At 44.5% G+C, this 18,940-nt stretch overlaps 2 protein-coding genes across 4 annotated transcripts; both read left to right on the plus strand.

Annotated features, from left to right (window-relative positions):
* The first annotated feature begins 4,361 nt into the window (after positions 1-4,361).
* fpr1 (formyl peptide receptor 1) lies at positions 4,362-14,979 on the plus strand. Of its 2 annotated transcripts, none has more exons than XM_034919160.2 (2): positions 4,362-4,728; positions 12,791-14,979. In XM_034919160.2, exons 1-2 carry the CDS (start codon positions 4,507-4,509, stop codon positions 13,928-13,930), a joined length of 1,362 nt encoding a protein of 453 aa, XP_034775051.2. In that variant the 5' UTR covers positions 4,362-4,506; the 3' UTR covers positions 13,931-14,979. The 2 variants fall into 2 exon arrangements, with proteins under 2 accessions (XP_034775051.2, XP_058867193.1); XM_059011210.1 differs by lacking the exon at positions 4,362-4,728 and adding an exon at positions 12,097-12,217 and having other exon boundaries at positions 12,791-14,978.
* A 545-nt stretch (positions 14,980-15,524) lies between these two features.
* Positions 15,525-18,416, plus strand: LOC117434102 (uncharacterized). Of its 2 annotated transcripts, none has more exons than XM_034056673.3 (2): positions 15,525-15,648; positions 16,661-18,416. In XM_034056673.3, exons 1-2 carry the CDS (start codon positions 15,640-15,642, stop codon positions 17,279-17,281), a joined length of 630 nt encoding a protein of 209 aa, XP_033912564.3. In that variant the 5' UTR covers positions 15,525-15,639; the 3' UTR covers positions 17,282-18,416. The 2 variants fall into 2 exon arrangements, with proteins under 2 accessions (XP_033912564.3, XP_033912565.3); XM_034056674.3 differs by lacking the exon at positions 15,525-15,648 and adding an exon at positions 15,664-16,569.
* The last annotated feature ends 524 nt before the right edge of the window (positions 18,417-18,940 follow it).

Below are 18,940 nucleotides of genomic sequence, written 5' to 3' on the forward strand. Positions count from 1 at the left end.
GTGTGTCAGTGTGTGTGTGTGTGTCAGTGTGTTTCAGTGTGTGTGTGTGTGTGTGTGTGTGTGTATCAGTGTTTCTCAGTCTGTGTGTGTGTCAGTGTGTTTCAGTGTGTGTGTGTGCGTGCGTGCGTGTGTATCAGTGTGTCTCAGTCTGTGTGCGTGTCAGTGTGTCTCAGTGTGTGTGTGTGTATCAGTGTGTCTCAGTCTGTGTGTGTGTGTGTGTCAGTGTGTCTCAGTGTGTGTGCGTGCGTGCGTGTGCGTGCGTGTGCGTGTGTACCTTCACGATGTTGCTCCAAACACACAGTTATTTACAGGGAGTCGTTTCAGCCAGCCCTGCTAATTGAGAGAGCTCTGATAACAGGGAGCTGGCCTCAGTGCGGTTCTGTGCAGAGTGACTCAGCAGAGAGGGACTAGGAAACCGCTGGGACACCACTGGAGGTGTCATTCAAACCACATCCTGCGCGACTGAGCAAACAACGACCAAGTGAAAAAATACCATGCACCGAGACAGAGAGCCCCCGTGAGCATGCCTGAGAGCTCGATAGAGCAGCCACGGTGAGCTTTAAAATGACTTCACTCTATAGAGAGTGCTGCACAACTGTTCATCCAGAGCTGTATGGTAACACCCTGCTGTTTGATCTCTCTAAGAGAACATAAGAGCATAAGAAAGTTTACAAACGAGAGGAGGCCATTCAGCCCATCTTGCTCGTTTGGTTGTTAGTAGCTTATTGATCCCAGAATCTCATCAAGCAGCTTCTTGAAGGATCCCAGGGTGTCAGCTTCAACAACATTACTGGGGAGTTGGTTCCAGACACTCACAATTCTCTGTGTAAAAAAAGTGCCTCCTATTTTGTGTTCTGAATGCCTCTCTATCTAATCTCCATTTGTGAACCCTGGTCCTTGTTTCTTTTTTCAGGTCAAAGAAGTCCCCTGGGTCGACATTGTCTATACCTTTTAGGATTTTGAATGTTTGAATCAGATCACCGCGTAGTCTTCTTTGTTCAAGACTGAACAGATTCAATTCTTTTAGCCTGTCTGCATACGACGTGCCTTTTAAACCCGGGATAATTCTGTCGGGTTGCCCCCTGCCTGCCCCTGCAGTGATAACCGTGCCTCTCTGTGCTGTGTGCTTCAATACGCTATGCTGTGGCCGCGGCTAAGTGCTGATGCAGTAAGCATTCACAAGGGACAGCACTCAGGCACACGCAGGCAGGAAAGACCTCATCTGCAGCCCGAGCTGAGGCTACAAGTGGATGTGGGCTCTTCCTTTCCCGGCTGACCATATCCTCTGTGGAATGTGTGTGCAGCTGTGAGATTGTGCTGAGTGGAGTGCTGTGGGAGAGTCCACTTAATACCACACAGAAAGCCAGGCCCGTGGTCAGCATGGTGGGGTGTTTTGAATTGCTTCTTCAAAGTGTTTGCAGTGACTAACAGAATGTACAGCTATGATGTAGATACGCAATATTGTGAATTATGAGGCAATGTTACACCCAAACGCAGTGATACCTAGCTCCAGCATCGTGGGTGAAGCCTCTTGTGGGATGACTTTTAATAGCAGTGTGGAACAGTGGTTAGGGCTCTGGACTCTTGACCGGAGGGTCGTGGATTCAATCCCAGGTGGGGGGACACTGCTGCTGTACCCCTGAGCAAGGTACTTTACCTAGATTGCTCCAGTAAAAACCCAACTGTATAAATGGGGAATTGTATGTAAAAATAATGTGATATCTTGTAACAATTGTAAGTCGCCCTGAATAAGGGTGTCTGCTAAGAAATAAATAAATAAATAAATAAATAATAATAATAATAATAATGTTTTAAGCTGTTGTTCGTTGATACTAAAAAGATCATTATTATTTATTTCTTAGCAGATGCCCTTATCTTGGGCGACTTACAATTGTTACAAAATATCACAGTATAAAGTATCACATTACAAAATACCACGATACAAAGTATCACATTTCAGAATAACACATTGTAAAACGTCACATTGTAAAACGTCACATTGTAAAGTGTCACATTGTAAAACACCACATTGTAAAGTGTCACATTTCAGATAAGAGCAGTTGTACAGTATAATAAAATCTGTAGCAAAAGATCAAATTCAAATCAGAGCAAAACACAGAGAATACTAGTTAATAGTTGAATGTTAAAGCGCGTTCGACTGAGAGCAGCTGACTTGTATTCAAAATATTTGTTACACGAGTAAAGCCCATTAAGAGCACACAGTGAGTACGATGAATGGATGAGAAGGATTTCAAATAAGAGCCGTTACAAAAAAATAACCTGAATGCGGATACCTGTACGAGTAAACTCAAGCACAAGATACAGGAGGTAGTTATAATTGAGAGCGGTAGTGGAACACGGCGAGGTATGGAGCAGTTCAGTGTGAACACAAGCTGGTGCAAGTACTGGTGCAACTGGGAGCCATCGAGTCCAGTCCAGTGGAGAGCTGTGTAGCTTTACAGAGGCTGTCTGAACAGGTGAGTCCTGAGGAGGAGCCGGAAGGGGCGGAGCGGTTCTGAGAACGCTGCGTGCGTCACAGCTGGATAAGCAGGTAAAGGGAATGGAATCGCTCTGTTAATGCGGATTCCCTCTCCCGTGTTACATCTGGGGCGCAGATGCTGTTACTCAGCGGGTTTGTTCAATAGGGCGGGCGCTCGAAAGCCCCTTAAAAACAAAGTCAGCATTTTTAAAAACCGCTAGGCAGGGAGGCAGTGGTGGGGTGGCTTGTGAAACCCCTGATACAGATAGCTGGTCTTGCAAAAACACAGCGGTGAGGCAAGAGCGGTAACCAGCGAGGGCTGCTCGTTTTTATACCGTGACTCACGTAACCGAGGTGGAGTCGGAGTTGAAATCTCTGACTTTATACCTCCTGTTATATCGACACTGAATGAGCACACGGGTTTCTGCGCTGCTGCATGGTCTCAGCGCATTACAGTATATCTCTATCGGACTGTAGCTTGTGATAAAGGGATGTGGGCAGTTATTAATCAGTTGCCTCAGTACCAGTAAACGATGCCACAAACAGGGTGTGTTGCAACCGGCGCTGACCGTGCGTTATATCAGTGAACCGCTTCTCTGCGGTTTGGTGATGCTGTGCTCGCACGCCTCATGCAGCTCGGTGTGTTTTCAACAGGGTAAACCTGCAGTTTAGATGCCTGAAGAACTGCAGAAAAACACAGTTTTCTTTGTGTCTTTTTTTTTTTTTTTTAAATAAAGTTATATTACATTTTTAAAATCGTTTTATTATTTTTTTCCTTTCAGGAAAAACAGGCAGACCGCGTGTTCTGTTTCATTGTGAAGTCAAATCTCGCGCTGTGTGTTTTAATAACGTGATTTCAATCAAACAAGGAGCATTTCCATATATATATATATAAAGTCGTTTTCTGTCTGGCTGGTTAAATGATACACGTTTCCCAAAGTAAATTTGCACAGTAAAATATGTCAGTGCTCGGGTGAAACGGGTAGTGTGCTTTTCCTCAAAACACATTTCGCAATTTGATTGATCGCTTTACTCAAAGACTAAAGAAGCTGTCTGTTCTTTTCTGTTCTTTTCTGTTTCGTTCTTTCCTTGGTTGGTATTTTCCATTGCGCAATTTGAGCAAAATAATTTGCTGTGAGACAAAAATACTCTTTCATTTCGTTTTTGATCATTTGTAAATGCTCAAATCGCGAATGCTCTGGTTTGTTTTTTTTTTAATCGATGATTGCCCCAATCCTATAAATATCTTGCAGATACATTGATAGATAAAGTGCTCGATGCTCGGCACCTCTTTTAGGAAAAAGCTTTGCTGTGCATTCATCTCTCAAAAAAATAAATAAAATAAAATGATTAATATCCTTTCATCCAGGGGAAGGTCGAGGGCTATCTTTGGATCCAAAATGTTGACCTCAGGGGTACTTTAGTGAGGAACTCCATTGCTGGATCACAATAGCCGTGTATCTCAAATAAGGCTGCCGTTCCTCAATTTGTTAGGCATGAAGTATTGAAATATTGAATTTCCCTTTTAAACTTTTTGTGTACATTTTTTTTTTAAAAAACTTTTCTTTCATATATATATATACACGCACACACACACACACACACACACACACACACACACACACACACACACACAGAGGGGTACACGCACACACACACACACACACAGGGGTACACGCACACACACACGCACACACACAGGGGTACACGCACACACACAGGGGTACACGCACACACACACACACACACACAGGGGTACACGCACACACACACACACACACACACACACACAGGGGTACACGCACACACACACACACACACAGGGGTACACGCACACACACACACACACACACAGGGGTACACGCACACACACACACAGGGGTACACACACACACACACACACACACACACACACACACACACACACACACAGGGGTACACGCACACACACACACACACACACACACACACACACACACACACACACACTTCAGAAGAGCCGAGTTGTGCAGCTCAATGTGCAGCGCATGGACGGGACCTCCACACGCATGTTTTGCAGCAGGAAGGAAGGCCGGTGTGTTTGTCCCGCGTGTCGGGCGGGGCTGGTGTCGCTCCTCTCACAGTATAAATGCGCCCGCCTGTCTGCTGGTATGCCGCGCCGAGGCTGTGTGATCTCCAGCGCCACTGCAGCCCCGTTACCCGGAGCAAGGACTGGAAACTCTCTGAGAGTCCCACACAAGTCGACAAAGGTCATTATTATTATTATTATTATTATTATTATTATTATTATTATTATTAATAGAACCTATTTTAAAATGAGGAATACCGCAAATGTATTTTATCATATTGTATTAGAATGTAGTTTTAGTTCATGATCCATCTTTGTCTATCTATCTATCTATCTATCTATCTATCTATCTATCTATCTATCTATCTATCTAATTGTCTCTAATTTTAAATATATATTCATATATACTTTAGTACTTCAAAAGACGCATGTTAACTAACAGTAGTTGTAGACAGATTACTCCATAGATTATATATATATATATATATATATATATATATATATATATATATATATATATATATATATATATATAGTAAACTAGTTGTATATATATTAAATATATTAATCTGTAAACTGTTAAAAATATCAATCATTCAATCTTTAGTTTTATTTAGAGAGAGAGAGAGAGAGAGAGAGAGAGAGAGAGAGAGAGAGAGAGAGAGAAAATATCAACAACACAACAGATATCAGGCTTAGAGAGCATGGAAAGCGAGAGAACAGGCGGGTCTTGAGAGCTGATTTGAAGCGAGCGACAGTGGGAGCAGCGCGCAGGGCGGCTTGCGGGCAGGGACACAGCGGGTCAGCAGGTTGAGGAGGTGCGCGGGGACCTGTGTGATGAAGGGCGTGGCAGGAGAGAAGGAGAGTTTTGAAAATAATCCTGAACTTTACAGGTAGTAAAGCCTCATCAGAGACTGCAGGCTTCGGCAGAAACGAAAACCATGAAAAACAATTTCTGTCTTTTTTAAATGGGCTCTCTCTTACTGAGATAGATAGACAGATAGATAGATAGATAGATAGATAGATAGATAGATAGATAGATAGATAGATAGATAGATAGATAGATAGATAGATAGATAGATAGATAGATAGATAGACAGATAGATAGATAGATAGATAGATAGATAGATAGACAGATAGATAGATAGATAGATAGATAGATAGATAGATAGATAGATAGATAGATAGATAGATAGATAGATAGATAGATAGATAGATAGATAGACAGATAGATAGATAGATAGATAGATAGATAGATAGATAGATAGATAGATAGATAGATAGATAGATACTTTTTACTTTTTCTAAAGACTTTATTGACTTTTGGTACAAAACACAATAAGAACAAAAAATTACATTACTTTTTCTTTAAATATTCACAAGACAAAATTTAAAACATTAAGCCATTATAAATAAATAAATATTATAAATATATATTAAGGGTTTCTCCTTCAGTCTCACAGAGCACACCCCCAATACACCAATTTAACTGGAAAGAGTCTAAGTCGTGCATCATGCGGTGATAACTGAAATCCAGCTTGATTCTACTAATCACCAGCATTCTAAAAACAGTAAGAGCATCTGTTTCCCCAACCTGGGCAATTTGAGCTTTTCTAGATTTTAAAATGGAGAGCTTGGCCTGCCCCAAAAGTAAGTTAAGTAGCTGGCACAGATGTTTCTTTTCCTTAATATAAGGCACACCAAAAACAAAAACACATTCGGAAAAGACCACATTCAGTTTAACAAATACATTATTGAGTACAGAAAAAAGAGAAAACAATCTTTTACAAAAGATGAAACTATGAAAGACAGTCTCTCTTTGTAAACAAAAAGGACATTTGTCAGATACCCGTGGGTCTAGTATGCAGAGGTAGGCATTAACAGCGAGAATCGTGTGTAAGAGTCTCCACTGTAGATCTCCCAGCCTCTTTGACAGGGGGGGTTTATAGAAGCTTCTCCAAGCCGGCCTGACCTGCTCCTCCACCTTCAACCGCTCTCTCCAAGATGTATCTGGAAGGCCCTGTAATTGCTTCTCGTGTCTTAGCTTAACACATAACTCATACAGTGTGTGCCCCTTCACACTTGACAGGGGGAGATCTGTCAAGTTCTCGATTTTGAATAAATGCCCTTTGTCTCCCGTGTCTCTGCTGATAGCTGGGGAGATCTGTATGAAGGGGAAAGGTGTTTCACAGGGGAAAGAGATACAGTTAGTAAAGCCCTTTCTTAGAGTCTCATTCTGTGCATTTGATAATGCTGCATGAATCTGGGAAAGCAGCAACCCAGCTACCCTCACAGACCGCAACCCCAAGGTTAAAGACAAACTCTGTGGACTTCTCCAATTAAAACTCTCCAGATCTAAAACATGGCGTAACTTGATGACCCCGGCCTTTATCATTACACTTGTAAAAGCCTGTGATTTTAACATTTCTACTTTAAAAAGAGGATTAAAAACCAGAGGTCTCTCCAAAAGCCAGTAAAAATCTAAAGCTTCTTCATCCAGACCCACCCTCAGACTCTGCCATGCTTTCAACACACTCTGATAGTAGGCTGGTAGTTTGGAGCAAACAAACACAGCAGTGTCTAAAAAGAAAATATGCTTCCCAAGACCCAGCCCTCCAACTTGACGAAAGAAGAGTAAAGCCACGTCAACCCAGGGAGGCTTCTCACTGCTATAGAGCATTTTTTGGACAGCCTGCAGTCTAAAAGCAGCAATCCTGCTGGACAGGTCCATCAATCCCTGACCCCCTTCATCCAGAGGTAGGTACAATATGCTTTGCCTTAGCCAATGCAGTCCATCCCAGAAAAAACTTAAAAATTCACTCTGGATTTTTTTCAAAAACGCCTGGTCAGGTTCTACACATATGCACCTGTGCCAGAGCATGGAAGCAGCCAAGTTGCTTATTATTAAAACTCTGCCCCTATACGAGAGCTGTGGCAAAACCCAGCGCCACCTCTGCAAACGCCCCCGTATTGCCTCCAAAACTCCCTCCCAGTTCCTCTCAGCTGCTCTCGCACCTCCCAAAAAAACCCCTAGGTGTCTAAACTCTTCCCGGCTCCACAGCAATCCACCAGGCAACACTGGAGGCCCAGGCTTCGTCCATTTCCCAATTAAGAAAGCCCCGCTCTTCAACCAATTAATTCTAGCAGATGAGACTCTTTCAAAAAGCTGTTGACTGTCACAGAGTTTATCAACATCTGCCTGGCTGGTTATAAAAACTGAGATGTCATCTGCATAGGCAGATACTTTTATGGGCGGAGCCAGACTACCTGGGATGGAGAGCCCTGTTAGAACATGCCTGAGCCTGCAAATAAGGGGTTCGATGGACAGGGAATAGAGCATTCCCGAAAGAGGGCAGCCTTGTCTAATACCCCTGTGAACTGGGAAAGGTGCACTCAGCTCCCCGTTGATCTTCAGCAGGCTGAAAATGTCACAGTACAGGAACTGTATATGGGATAGAAATCCCAGGCCAAATCCAAAGGCTTCAAATACCTTCCATAAGTACTTGTGATCGACTCTGTCAAAGGCTTTCTCCTGATCAAGAGAGATAAGCCCAGCAGGGAAACCGAAGAGCTCAGAGGCAGCCAATGTGTCTCGAATTAAAAAAATACTGTCAAAAATGCTTCTACTGGGCACGCAGTAGGTTTGGTCAGGATGAATAATATTTCCCATTACAGTGCTCAACCGATTAGCGAGGGCTTTCGATATTATTTTGTAATCAGAGGCCAACAACGACACAGGCCTCCAGTTTTTGATATGGCACAAGTCCCCTTTTTTTGGCAGCAAAGTTATCACTGCCCTTCTACAACTCAACGGCAGCTCCCCTTTCTCCAGACTTTCTGCATAGACTGCATGTAGATCTTTCCCAAGCAAAGTCCAGAAAGACTTGAAAAACTCGACAGGTAGTCCGTCCAGTCCTGGAGTTTTTCCTCCCTTCAGCCCCATGAGAGCGTCAGAGAGCTCCTGTACAGTCAGAGGTCTGTCTAAAAAACCTCTCTCCTCTTCAGAAATCTTCGGCAGAGTCTCCAAGAAATGCTGTGTCTCCTCCGGCTGTCCTTCAGCTTCCGCTGTGAACAGCTTTGTGTAGAAGTCCACAGCACATCGCCGGACCTCTCTGGGCTCCCTCAACTCGTCCCCTGACAATGTCTTCAGGCAGTGAATTACTTTGCGCTGTGCACTCTTTTTCTCCATGCCAAAGAAAAACTGTGTTGGCGCATCCACCTCTGCAAGGTATTGCACTCTAGACCTCACCAGCGCCCCCTGCACTTTGACATTCAGCAGCTCAGCCAGCTGCTGTTTTTTATTTTTGAGGTCTTGAATCGTCCTACTATTGGGATTAGACTGTAGAGCTCCCTGAAGCTCTAACATGTCTCTCTCCAGCTCTTCCAGAGTCTCAGTCATCCTCTTTGTGGCATTAGCAGTGTACTGCTGACAGAACAACCTGACCTGCACCTTCCCCACATCCCACCACTGAGCCAGAGAAGAAAAAGCAGATTTCTGCTCTCTCCACCGGTTCCATAGAAAAGTTAGGCATTCTTTAAAATGCGTATCTTTCAGCAGCTGAATGTTAAAATGCCAGTAAGAACGTTTTGTCATTTGGGAAGGCACTAAAACATGAACTGTTAAAAGACTGTGATCAGAAAGACCGGTGGGAGAAATAAAACACTTAGTAAACAGGCTAAAATGCTGCTTAAAAGTATAAAAACGGTCTAATCTCGCTAAGGAGACCGTCTTTTCACACACTTTGACCCATGTGTACTGTCTATTTGTGCCATTGAATGCTTTCCACACGTCAGACAAGTCGTGCTTATTTAAAATCATTAAAAGCTCTTTGGCAGACTGTGGGTGTGGCTCAGGGTGATTTCGATCATCTGAACAATGTACAGTGCAGTTAAAATCACCGGCTAAAAACAGGACTTCCTCACTTCCACAACCGTTCAGAACTGTATCTAAAATCTGAAAAAAAGCAATCCGTTCTCTGCCCTCATTTGGTGCGTAAATATTAATAAAGACAAGCGAGATTTCACCGACTTTCGCTTGCACTTTAAGTAACCGCCCCTTCACTACCTCAGTGACGTCATAAGAATCTGGTTTAAAGTCTTTTGAAAAAAGGACTGCCACCCCAGCACTCACACTAGATCCGTGACTAAAAAAAGTCTCCCCCTTCCAATCCCTGGCCCAGTCTATTTGATTCCTAGAATCAGCGTGTGTCTCTTGCAACAAAATTACTTTCAAATCTTTCTGCTCCAGATACTCAAACAACGCGGCTCTCTTTAAATCATCCCTACACCCGTTTATATTTAATGACCCAATCTTAAGAGAGCTCATATTAGGGAGAGATAGAAAGATACAAACAAGAAAGAAGATAAGAAACCACTTATCCATGGGAGAAAATTGAAAAGAAAACGGTCAACTGTTTTAAGCAGTTTTAGACTGCTTATTAACCTTTGCAATTAGGTTCTTTAGACGCCAGCGCTCCTGCTCAGAAAGACCAGAGCCTGAAACTTTCTGTAACAAAAAACGTGCCGACAGTAAAAACATTTTAATATTAGGAAAATGGTCTTCAACACTGACCCCCCTCCTACCTTTAGTAAGTTCTAAAAACGTTTTAATACTGCCCACGCTGTAACCAGCCTCAGTGCAAGGGGGCTCTGCCGTCAGCGAACAATCAGTCTGACTCCCCTCCTCCTCACTGTCAAACTCTGAGCTCTCCTCGGGATCCTTACAGGCAATACTAACACTCCACGGTGTGCTCTCACAGCTTTTTTCAGGTTGAGAGCTATCGGATACACTTGAAGCATCATCCGTGTAATTTGCTTTTTTCTTAGTGACGACATCTGCAGTCACTTTTCTCTGCCTCTTTTTTCTCGGGACTTTAAAATGAAACGCCCCGCCACTCGATTCCTGCTCCTCACTACGCCCCATTCTCAGACTCTTATCGTCTTTCTCTACCTGAGTCTCCATTTCTGGCTCAGCAGAGACACCTGCTTTCTCAACCTGTTCACTACTTTTCTGTTCCACACTGACGCTTGCTGCAGCAGCTGCAGCCAGTGTGGAAGTCTCACCAGTATTAGTGTCAGTAAGCCCACTGCCCGGTTTTTCAACCCCGGCCGACTCACTCACACTCACACTCTCCTCAGCGTTGCTGTCCCGATTCAGACTCCCGCTAGCCTGCACTGTGTCCTGCGCCTTACTTCCCTCTTTAGCCGGGGTTTCAGAAACCACGGAACCGCTCTCAGCTCCACGCTCCTCCGGCTGCCCAGCTTCTTCTCTCTCCCCTTGCTCACCCTCATTCTCCTCGCCCGCATTACCTCCTTTCTCAGGACAGTTCTTAACAATGTGTCCCTCCTTTTTACAGTGAAAACATCGCATTACATCAGTACTGGCAAAAATGACATATTCAATATCATCTGCCTTGAATTTAAGTGCAACGTTCAGTTCCTGATTCACGTCATTAAAAATCATATTGACATGTCTTCGGAACGACACTATATGCTTTAACTGCGGGGATTTGCAGCCAATCGGTATTCTCTTGGGGCTGGATACAATTTTACCATACCGGGAAAGCGCACGCTCAATTAAATCATTTTTTAGAAACGGAGGGACATTCGAAAGAATGACTCTTCGGGACGGTACAGACAGCGGTGTAACCGCAACAAAAGTATCGTTTACAACAATGCCTTTTTCAACAGCCTTTGCAACAAGACTGATATCACTTAAAAAAGCAACAATTGCTCCGTTCATTCGAGACGCAGACACAATACGCTCACACCCAACCACATTACCTAAAGCTAGCACACACTGTTCCAGCGAGGTAAACCCCTCCGTCACCATTTTTACCCCATGGCGGCGGCTTAGCTTTTCAAACACAAAGTTTGGGGGAGATTCCCTCCCCTTTGAATTGGCCATACTGGCCTATTAAGCTGACAAAAAGTCAGCTTATTTGTTGACAAACACCTCAGAAAACAAAACCCGATATAACACCTATAAGAAAAAGTAAATAACCATAAAGCAAAAAGTAAGAAAAAACAAACGCTCACCTACTCGCTCTACACACCTCTCACTCTCCCGCAGCAGCACACACTCACTCCTCACTCTCCCAGCATGCACCACTAGACAGATAGATAGATAGATAGATAGATAGATAGATAGATAGATAGATAGACAGACAGACAGACAGACAGACAGACAGACAGACAGATAGACAGACAGACAGACAGACAGACAGACAGACAGACAGATAGACAGACAGACAGACAGACAGACAGACAGACAGACAGATAGATAGATAGAAAGGGTGAAGTAATATAACAATGCTATTTATCCAAGGAGGCAGAGCATAAAACTAATTACAGGAAATAAAAAACATATTTATTTAAAAACAACAAAGAAATCCTATAGATTTAATATTTATTGAGTAATTGATGAACCAAAAAAAGTTGCAGTACTCATTTCTTAGTACAAAACAATATAAAAGCACGTTTTCATCCTGAGGCTTTGTAGATGTGCGTGCCTGAGTAAAAACACAAACACTGTCTCATTGTTTTCATTCCCCGATGACATGGTGTCCTGTCTGCTGACCAGCCCGTTTAAATTGTTACACTGTGAACAACAGCACAGCGTCGTACGGCAGTATTGAGGGTGACGTCATCTGTGTTTAATAGCCATACAGGTTGTGAGTCTTGAACTGGACACGTGCACCTTCTTGTTCTTAGCAAACCACACCAGGTGTTTTATACACAACAGCAGCAGCATAAAACCATATTATTATTATTATTATTATTATTATTATTATTATTATTATTATTATTATTATTATTATTATTATTATTTATTTCTTAGCAGATGCCCTTATTCAGGGCGACTTACAATTGTTACAAGATATCACATTATTTTTACATACAATTCCCCATTTATACAGTTGGGTTTTTACTGGAGCAATCTAGGTAAAGTACCTTGCTCAAGGGTACAGCAGCAGTGTCCCCCACCTGGGATTGAACCCACGACCCTCCTGTCAAGAGTCCAGAGCCCTAACCACTACTCCACACTGAGTTTCTTCATTTCTTTAAGTTTATTCTCTTATATATATATATATATATATATATATATATATATATATATATATATATATATGTATAAAATGTAGCCAGTATCACCCAGTGTTCCTTCCTTCAACTTAAGAAAGCTTACTTCATCAAAAATGTGAAAAAATAATAATATTTGTATTTTTCTGTTCTTCCTTTAGCATCTCCGTTTACAAAAAATAAAAAGAAAAGTCATGGAAAACAGTTCAGAGCTTTTCCCGACGGTCTCGTCAGGAAACACGTCCGACCCGAACGGAACGCAGGACTACGAGGACTACGAGGACGAGCACGCGGACCTGCGCGCCTCGCTGAACGTCATGTCCATGGTCGTGTACTCCGTCGCCTTCCTCCTGGGCACCACGGGCAACGGCCTGGTCATCTGGATCACCGGCTTCAAGATGAAGAAGACCGTCAACACCGTGTGGTTCCTCAACCTGGCCGTCGCCGACTTCGTCTTCACTGCCTTCCTGCCCCTCAGCATCACCTACACCGCCCTGGGTTTCCACTGGCCGTTCGGGAGGTTCCTGTGCAAGCTCAACAGCACCGTGGCGTTCCTCAACATGTTCGCCAGCGTCTACATCCTGGCGGTCATTAGCTTGGACCGCTGCGTGGCCGTGGTCCGCCCCGTGTGGGCGCAGAACCACCGCACCCCCAGGCTGGCCTCGCTCGTCAGCCTGGGGGCCTGGCTCCTGGCGCTGCTGCTGAGCGCCCCTTATTTCGTCTTCAGGGACACGGCCCCCGCGTATCACGACGAGACCGTGGTCAACTGCTTCAACAACTTTGCCTTCTCAGACGACTACCAGACTCCGGCCGTGGTGCAGCTGCGGGTGGCGAGGCACCAGGCCATGGTCCTGGCCCGCTTCCTGCTGGGCTTCGTCTTGCCCTTCGCTGTCATCGTGTCCTGCTACGCCGTGATCGCGGCGCGGCTGCGGAGGAACCGGCTGACCCGCTCCAGCAAGCCCTTCAAGGTCATCGCCGTGGTGATCGTCGCCTTCTTCCTCTGCTGGGCCCCCTACCATGCCTTCTCGCTGGTGGAGATGGTCAATCACGTGACTGGGCAGCGCAGCGCCACCCTGGGTCACCTGACCGCCGTCGGCATCCCCATAGCCAGCAGCCTGGCTTACCTGAACAGCTGCCTGAACCCGGTACTCTACGTCTTCATGGGCCAGGACTTCAAGGAGAAGGTGAAGAAGTCCATCCTGGCCGTGCTGGAGAACGCCTTCAGCGAGGACTCCGGCCAAACTGCGCTCGGCAGCAACAGCAGGAGCAAATCAAAATCCACCTCGGAGGCGGAGGTCTGACGCGGGCGACGCATTGCACGCCCCCCCCCCGAGGAAGAGCCAAGCGGCTTCAGCCAGCGCGGAACAAGTTCCATTAACGCTGGGCACTCCCTCCAGCGTGCTGCTGCAGAGTTCTCTCAAACGTGCAGCGCGTCGAACGGAGACCCGCGCCACAACGGATAACGGCGTGTATGAAAACCCATGCTAGTTTCACTCGTAAAAACGATGTTTCTTTCAATGCTCCCCGTTCGAGAGAGCGCCGTGTAGCCAATGGAAGGAAGGACAGGCAGAAGCTAGGAAACTCGGACCAGCACAGATTCACCTCATGCTAATTCACTCACATTTTATGGTTAAGTTACAGAAATATATATATAGCTTTGGGGGCATCCGTATAAGGCTCTCATGCATTTGCTTGCTAGTCTTCCATATAGATAGATAGATAGATAGATAGATAGATAGATAGATAGATAGATAGATAGATAGATAGATAGATAGATAGAAAGGGTGAAGTAATATAACAGATTAGGCATTTTAAAACTAAGCTATTATATTTAGCTTTGACATTTTTCTTGTATTTTTTTTTAACTGTGTTTCCTGCCATTGTTTTGCATGATGAGTTCTTAGTAAGATATTATTTTGCTCTTATCTGCCCCCTATTTTACTGCATTTAATCCTGTACTTCAGAATACTGTAATCTGCCAAGTGTTTAACCTGTAGTACTTTGTATTTAATCACATCCTAATGTAACTATCACTATTATCTGCTGTATTATTGAATTTTGGTTTGTCACACTTGTACTTTGCTTGAACAAAAGTTATTGTATTTCTTGCTCTTATCGTATTACTTGTATTGTAACACTTGAAATGTATTTGATTGTAAGTCGCCCTGGATAAGGGCGTCTGCTAAGAAATAAATAATAATAATAATAATAATAATAATAATAATAATAATAATAATAATAATAAAATCTTCACAAGACAAAGGGCTCTGCTGTGATTCTTTTTAGTATTATTATTATTATTATTATTATTATTATTATTATTATTATTATTATTATTATTTATTTTAACGGTAAAGAGTTTTGTTTAATATCATACCCAAAACATTTTGGCAAATGAAAATAGGTACGCTATAGTAGTAGCAGTAGTGTAAGGTTAGAGCAAATTCAAGATATTTGTTTTTGGTTTTAAAAAAAAAAGCCAGCTGCAGTCGGGAAGGCCTCTGTCTTTCACAGTTTATATAAACAGCCTTTACAAGCAGGATTTATTTATCAATACACACTTTTTGGCATTTTCCAAAAATACACAACTCCAGCTCCAGTACTTTATCGAGGTAATAATACCTGTCTTTACCTTGACACAGATTTTGTGGGTCGGTTGCTAAGGACTGAAAAAGTGGTCGCCAGGGTTACAGTGCATGTTGCTAGGATACGTTTAACGTTTTTGTTTTTTTTAACCGTTAAAAAGACAAGCAGTCTACGGTATCGAAACCTGGGTATTTGAAGCGGTCTAACAAACTCACCGCGTGAAGAATTTAATTATTTATTTCTATTTTTTTTACACGTTGCTAGGTTACATCTCATGGGGGGGGGGGGGTGAATTTGCATAAAGCGGCTGTGTTGAGCACGCCTTGCTGTGTCCCTCTCGGTTTCCGTAGCTGGTACGGACCGACATTCCGCTTTGGAAAGGAAAAAAGTTTATGAGTCAGATTACAACAGCGCTGCGAGTCGGATGATGGAGGTACCGTTCATTTTAAAGCTTATCTTCATCGAACTCGTTTTCGTCTTCATAATGCATAGAGTTTTCTTTTTCCATTTTGGTGCACCACGACTTAAGCGTTTTAATCATTTAAGCTGAAGTAATTCCTAACCGCAGCAGCAGCAGCACGCACACGCACACGCTCAGCGGTAGGGAGGCGCCACATTTCACCTTTCCAAACCGACTGCACAGCCAGAGCCGGGGCGCTGGGTTTAATGGGTGCTGCTGAAACACAGCAGCCCGGTGGTGCCGGTACTTAGCACTACAGCACGCTGGCTCTCTGCATGCACTGATCACAGAACGAGGCGACAAGAAGCCATTCCTGCAGTCGTGTCGATTTAAACATTTCCTGCCTTTATTATTGTGATGGGAGGGTGGGGGGCGCGCAAGGCTTGGGAGTTTTGCAGCACATTTTGACTTACCGTGTGTTTGTGTGTGTGTGTGTGTGTGTGTGTGTTAGTGTTACACTCATCCGTGAAGCACTTCTAGAAAGAAAATCACAAAATGCAATTCAAGATTTCTAAACGATCCGAACAGCAGTATTTCTAAACGCTGGCGCCAGTCGGATGATGATGATGATGAGGAGGAGGAGGGAGTGGCACTTAAACAATAAAAACAACCACGTCCTCCCAGCCCAGCCAGAGCTGCACAAGCAAAGACGTCATGACCACGCCCCCAGTTTACATGACATCATTCAAACAGCCTGGAACGAGCCGCGCTGGCACCCCCCTGTCGAATCAACGCATCTTGCTTCTCAAAGTGGAATGAAAGCTGCTGAATAATGTGACGTTAACAGATTGAATTGCACACCGCCTTGTAGTAGTTTTCCATCTGCTTCACGCCAGAAATTGAATAATGTGACATTTCAAAATCTAACATGAAATACTACTATTACAGATTCCGGTAGGAGACTTTTGCAATGCCATTTTGTGTTCTAATGCGTGTGTTCTAAGTTCCGTGTTCTAAGCTGTGTGTTCTCTTGCTGCGTTTGCAGATCCTGAGCACAGAGAAGCTGATGGCCTTCATCGCCACGCTCAGAGTGCACCCCTTCATCAAGACCCCAGATAAACCGAGCAGCCCACAGGAGGGGGGGCCGGTGGAGGAGAGGCTCGGAGCCTCTGTGGGGGTCTCCATCGGGGGCGGTGCCACGGAGTCCCCCGGGACAGGGCTGCTGGTGGAACCCCTGACCAGCAGGGTCCCCGAGCATGGCCAGCCGAGGGAGAAAGCAGCCGCGGGGGAGCCGGGAGCCGGCGCCCTGGAGGGTGTTTCCGACGGGAGCAGCCGACGCCTGGAGAGCTCGCCCCCTGCGGGGTGCGCAGAGGAGCCCCGGGGGGTCGTTTCGGAAGGGGCGCGCAGACCCAGGAGAGGGGAGAGGAGAAGGGCAGGAGGGAACGTGCTGGCGGAACGGCGCGGGGAGGCGGAAGAGGTTTGGGATCCGGTGGGGATCTCCAGGGGCGCGGGGAGGGCGCCCCCAGACATCCAGACTGAGATGAGGCACCCCAAACCCCAGCTCCCGTCACCCCGCTACAGGTGTGTGGAGTGTGGGACAGGATTCGGAGAGGAGACGGCTCTCCATGGACATTACATTCAGCACGCCAGAGGGGAACTGGGTTAGCATTTCAAAGAATTAAAAAAACAGGATGTAAAATCACATGCTGTCAAAACTCTTTGAATCAACAGGGAAAAAAAACAAAACATTTTTTCAACAGCTGCTGAATCCACGAGTTTTATGTGCCGTTGCGAAACAAACTTTCACGTGTTATTTTGAGTTTTTTCTTGTTTTTTTTGACTGCCATCAACGCCCTGCTATTTCAGTCTTCTGTGTAACTGTGTTATGATGACTCACTCGGATTCTGTGAACCACAAAAATAAATAAATAAATAAATAAAACAAAAGCCTAAATGAAATGTCAAATTACATCAATATAGACAGCTGGGTTGTGATTATTATTTTTCAAAGAAAAATGCATTTGCGGTATCATGGGTTAGCGCAGCGTACACTGCACTGCGTGTGTGTGTGTGTGTTGAGGGAGAGGGAGGGGGAGTCCTCTCATCTGCACTGTGTAATCTTGCCCATCCCTTCATAAACACCAGCGCGTGCCAACGCGCTATCTCACACAGAAGTGTTTTTATTGATTTGCTAATTACAGAGGCACGGGAGCGTTTCCAATGTAATCATACTGTGTTTGGACTCAGGAAGCTGCCGTCACTAAGGGGGAGTTCCGTGGACCGCCCCCCCATTGTTGGGTCATTTTGGAACCCAATTCAGAATTCCGGAACACCTTTCCCAGAGTAATGTTCTAGACAGAACAGTTTCTGATGCGGTTTACAATTGAGACTTTGTGTGTGAGTTTCGCATTTTCAATACACGCCTCACTCCACTCTGTTCCAATCTGTCTTTGTTTTTAAGTGCCTGTGGACAGATTGAGAAGAACATGACATGATCTGTGCGCTGCCGTGAGCGCCGGTCAATGCAATCCGCTAGATTAGGCTGCCACCTTGTGGCTTTAAGCCAGCATTGCATGCCCAACCCCAACCCCACTCCCAACCCAGTCCCACTTTTAAGGTTGAGGAACTCTTATGAAACCAATCAGACTTTCATTTCATGTTCACAGAAGCAAGGAGACAAGAAATCAGTTAAATATTTTTATACAAAAATAACAACAGTAACTGAACGCAAGCCCAGTTGAGCAGCACCTGCAGCTGAAATGAGAAACACAAACATATTGTGCTTGCCCGCCCCTCCCCCTCCACACACACACACACACAAACAAAAATACATGTGCTTAATTTAAATGTGCCATGTTGTTTTTTTAATAATATGAAAAATAATCATCCACTATGAAGTATATTGCTTATAATAATGATCAGGAGCCAGCAGTTTGATGATGTTAAATGAAATACATTACAGCTGCATGAACCACTCCTACTAATAAACCTACAGACTCCCCCGGAGAGACTTACTCCTGCTGAGTAAGACTCGGGGAATTCAGAGCAGCGTTACTGGACCAGGAGCCTCCCTGCTCAAACTCCCACTGCCTGCCTGTCCCTGGCCATGCAGTGAAAACACAGAGAAGCGAGGCCAGCGAGAAATCAGGGTTAGAAATGGGTTGGGGTGGAGAACTTAACACAACGCCCACAGAGCGCTGTTTGTGTTGAGTCATGTGCTTCTGCGTGCGAAGTGCAGGCCGCCCGTGAAAACTATTCATAAAAATAACAATATATATATATATATACACACTAAAATGAAGACAAATAAAATATTTAGTGTGTCA

This window comes from Acipenser ruthenus, chromosome 41 (assembly GCF_902713425.1).
Source record: "Acipenser ruthenus chromosome 41, fAciRut3.2 maternal haplotype, whole genome shotgun sequence".
NCBI classification, from domain to species: domain Eukaryota; kingdom Metazoa; phylum Chordata; class Actinopteri; order Acipenseriformes; family Acipenseridae; genus Acipenser; species Acipenser ruthenus.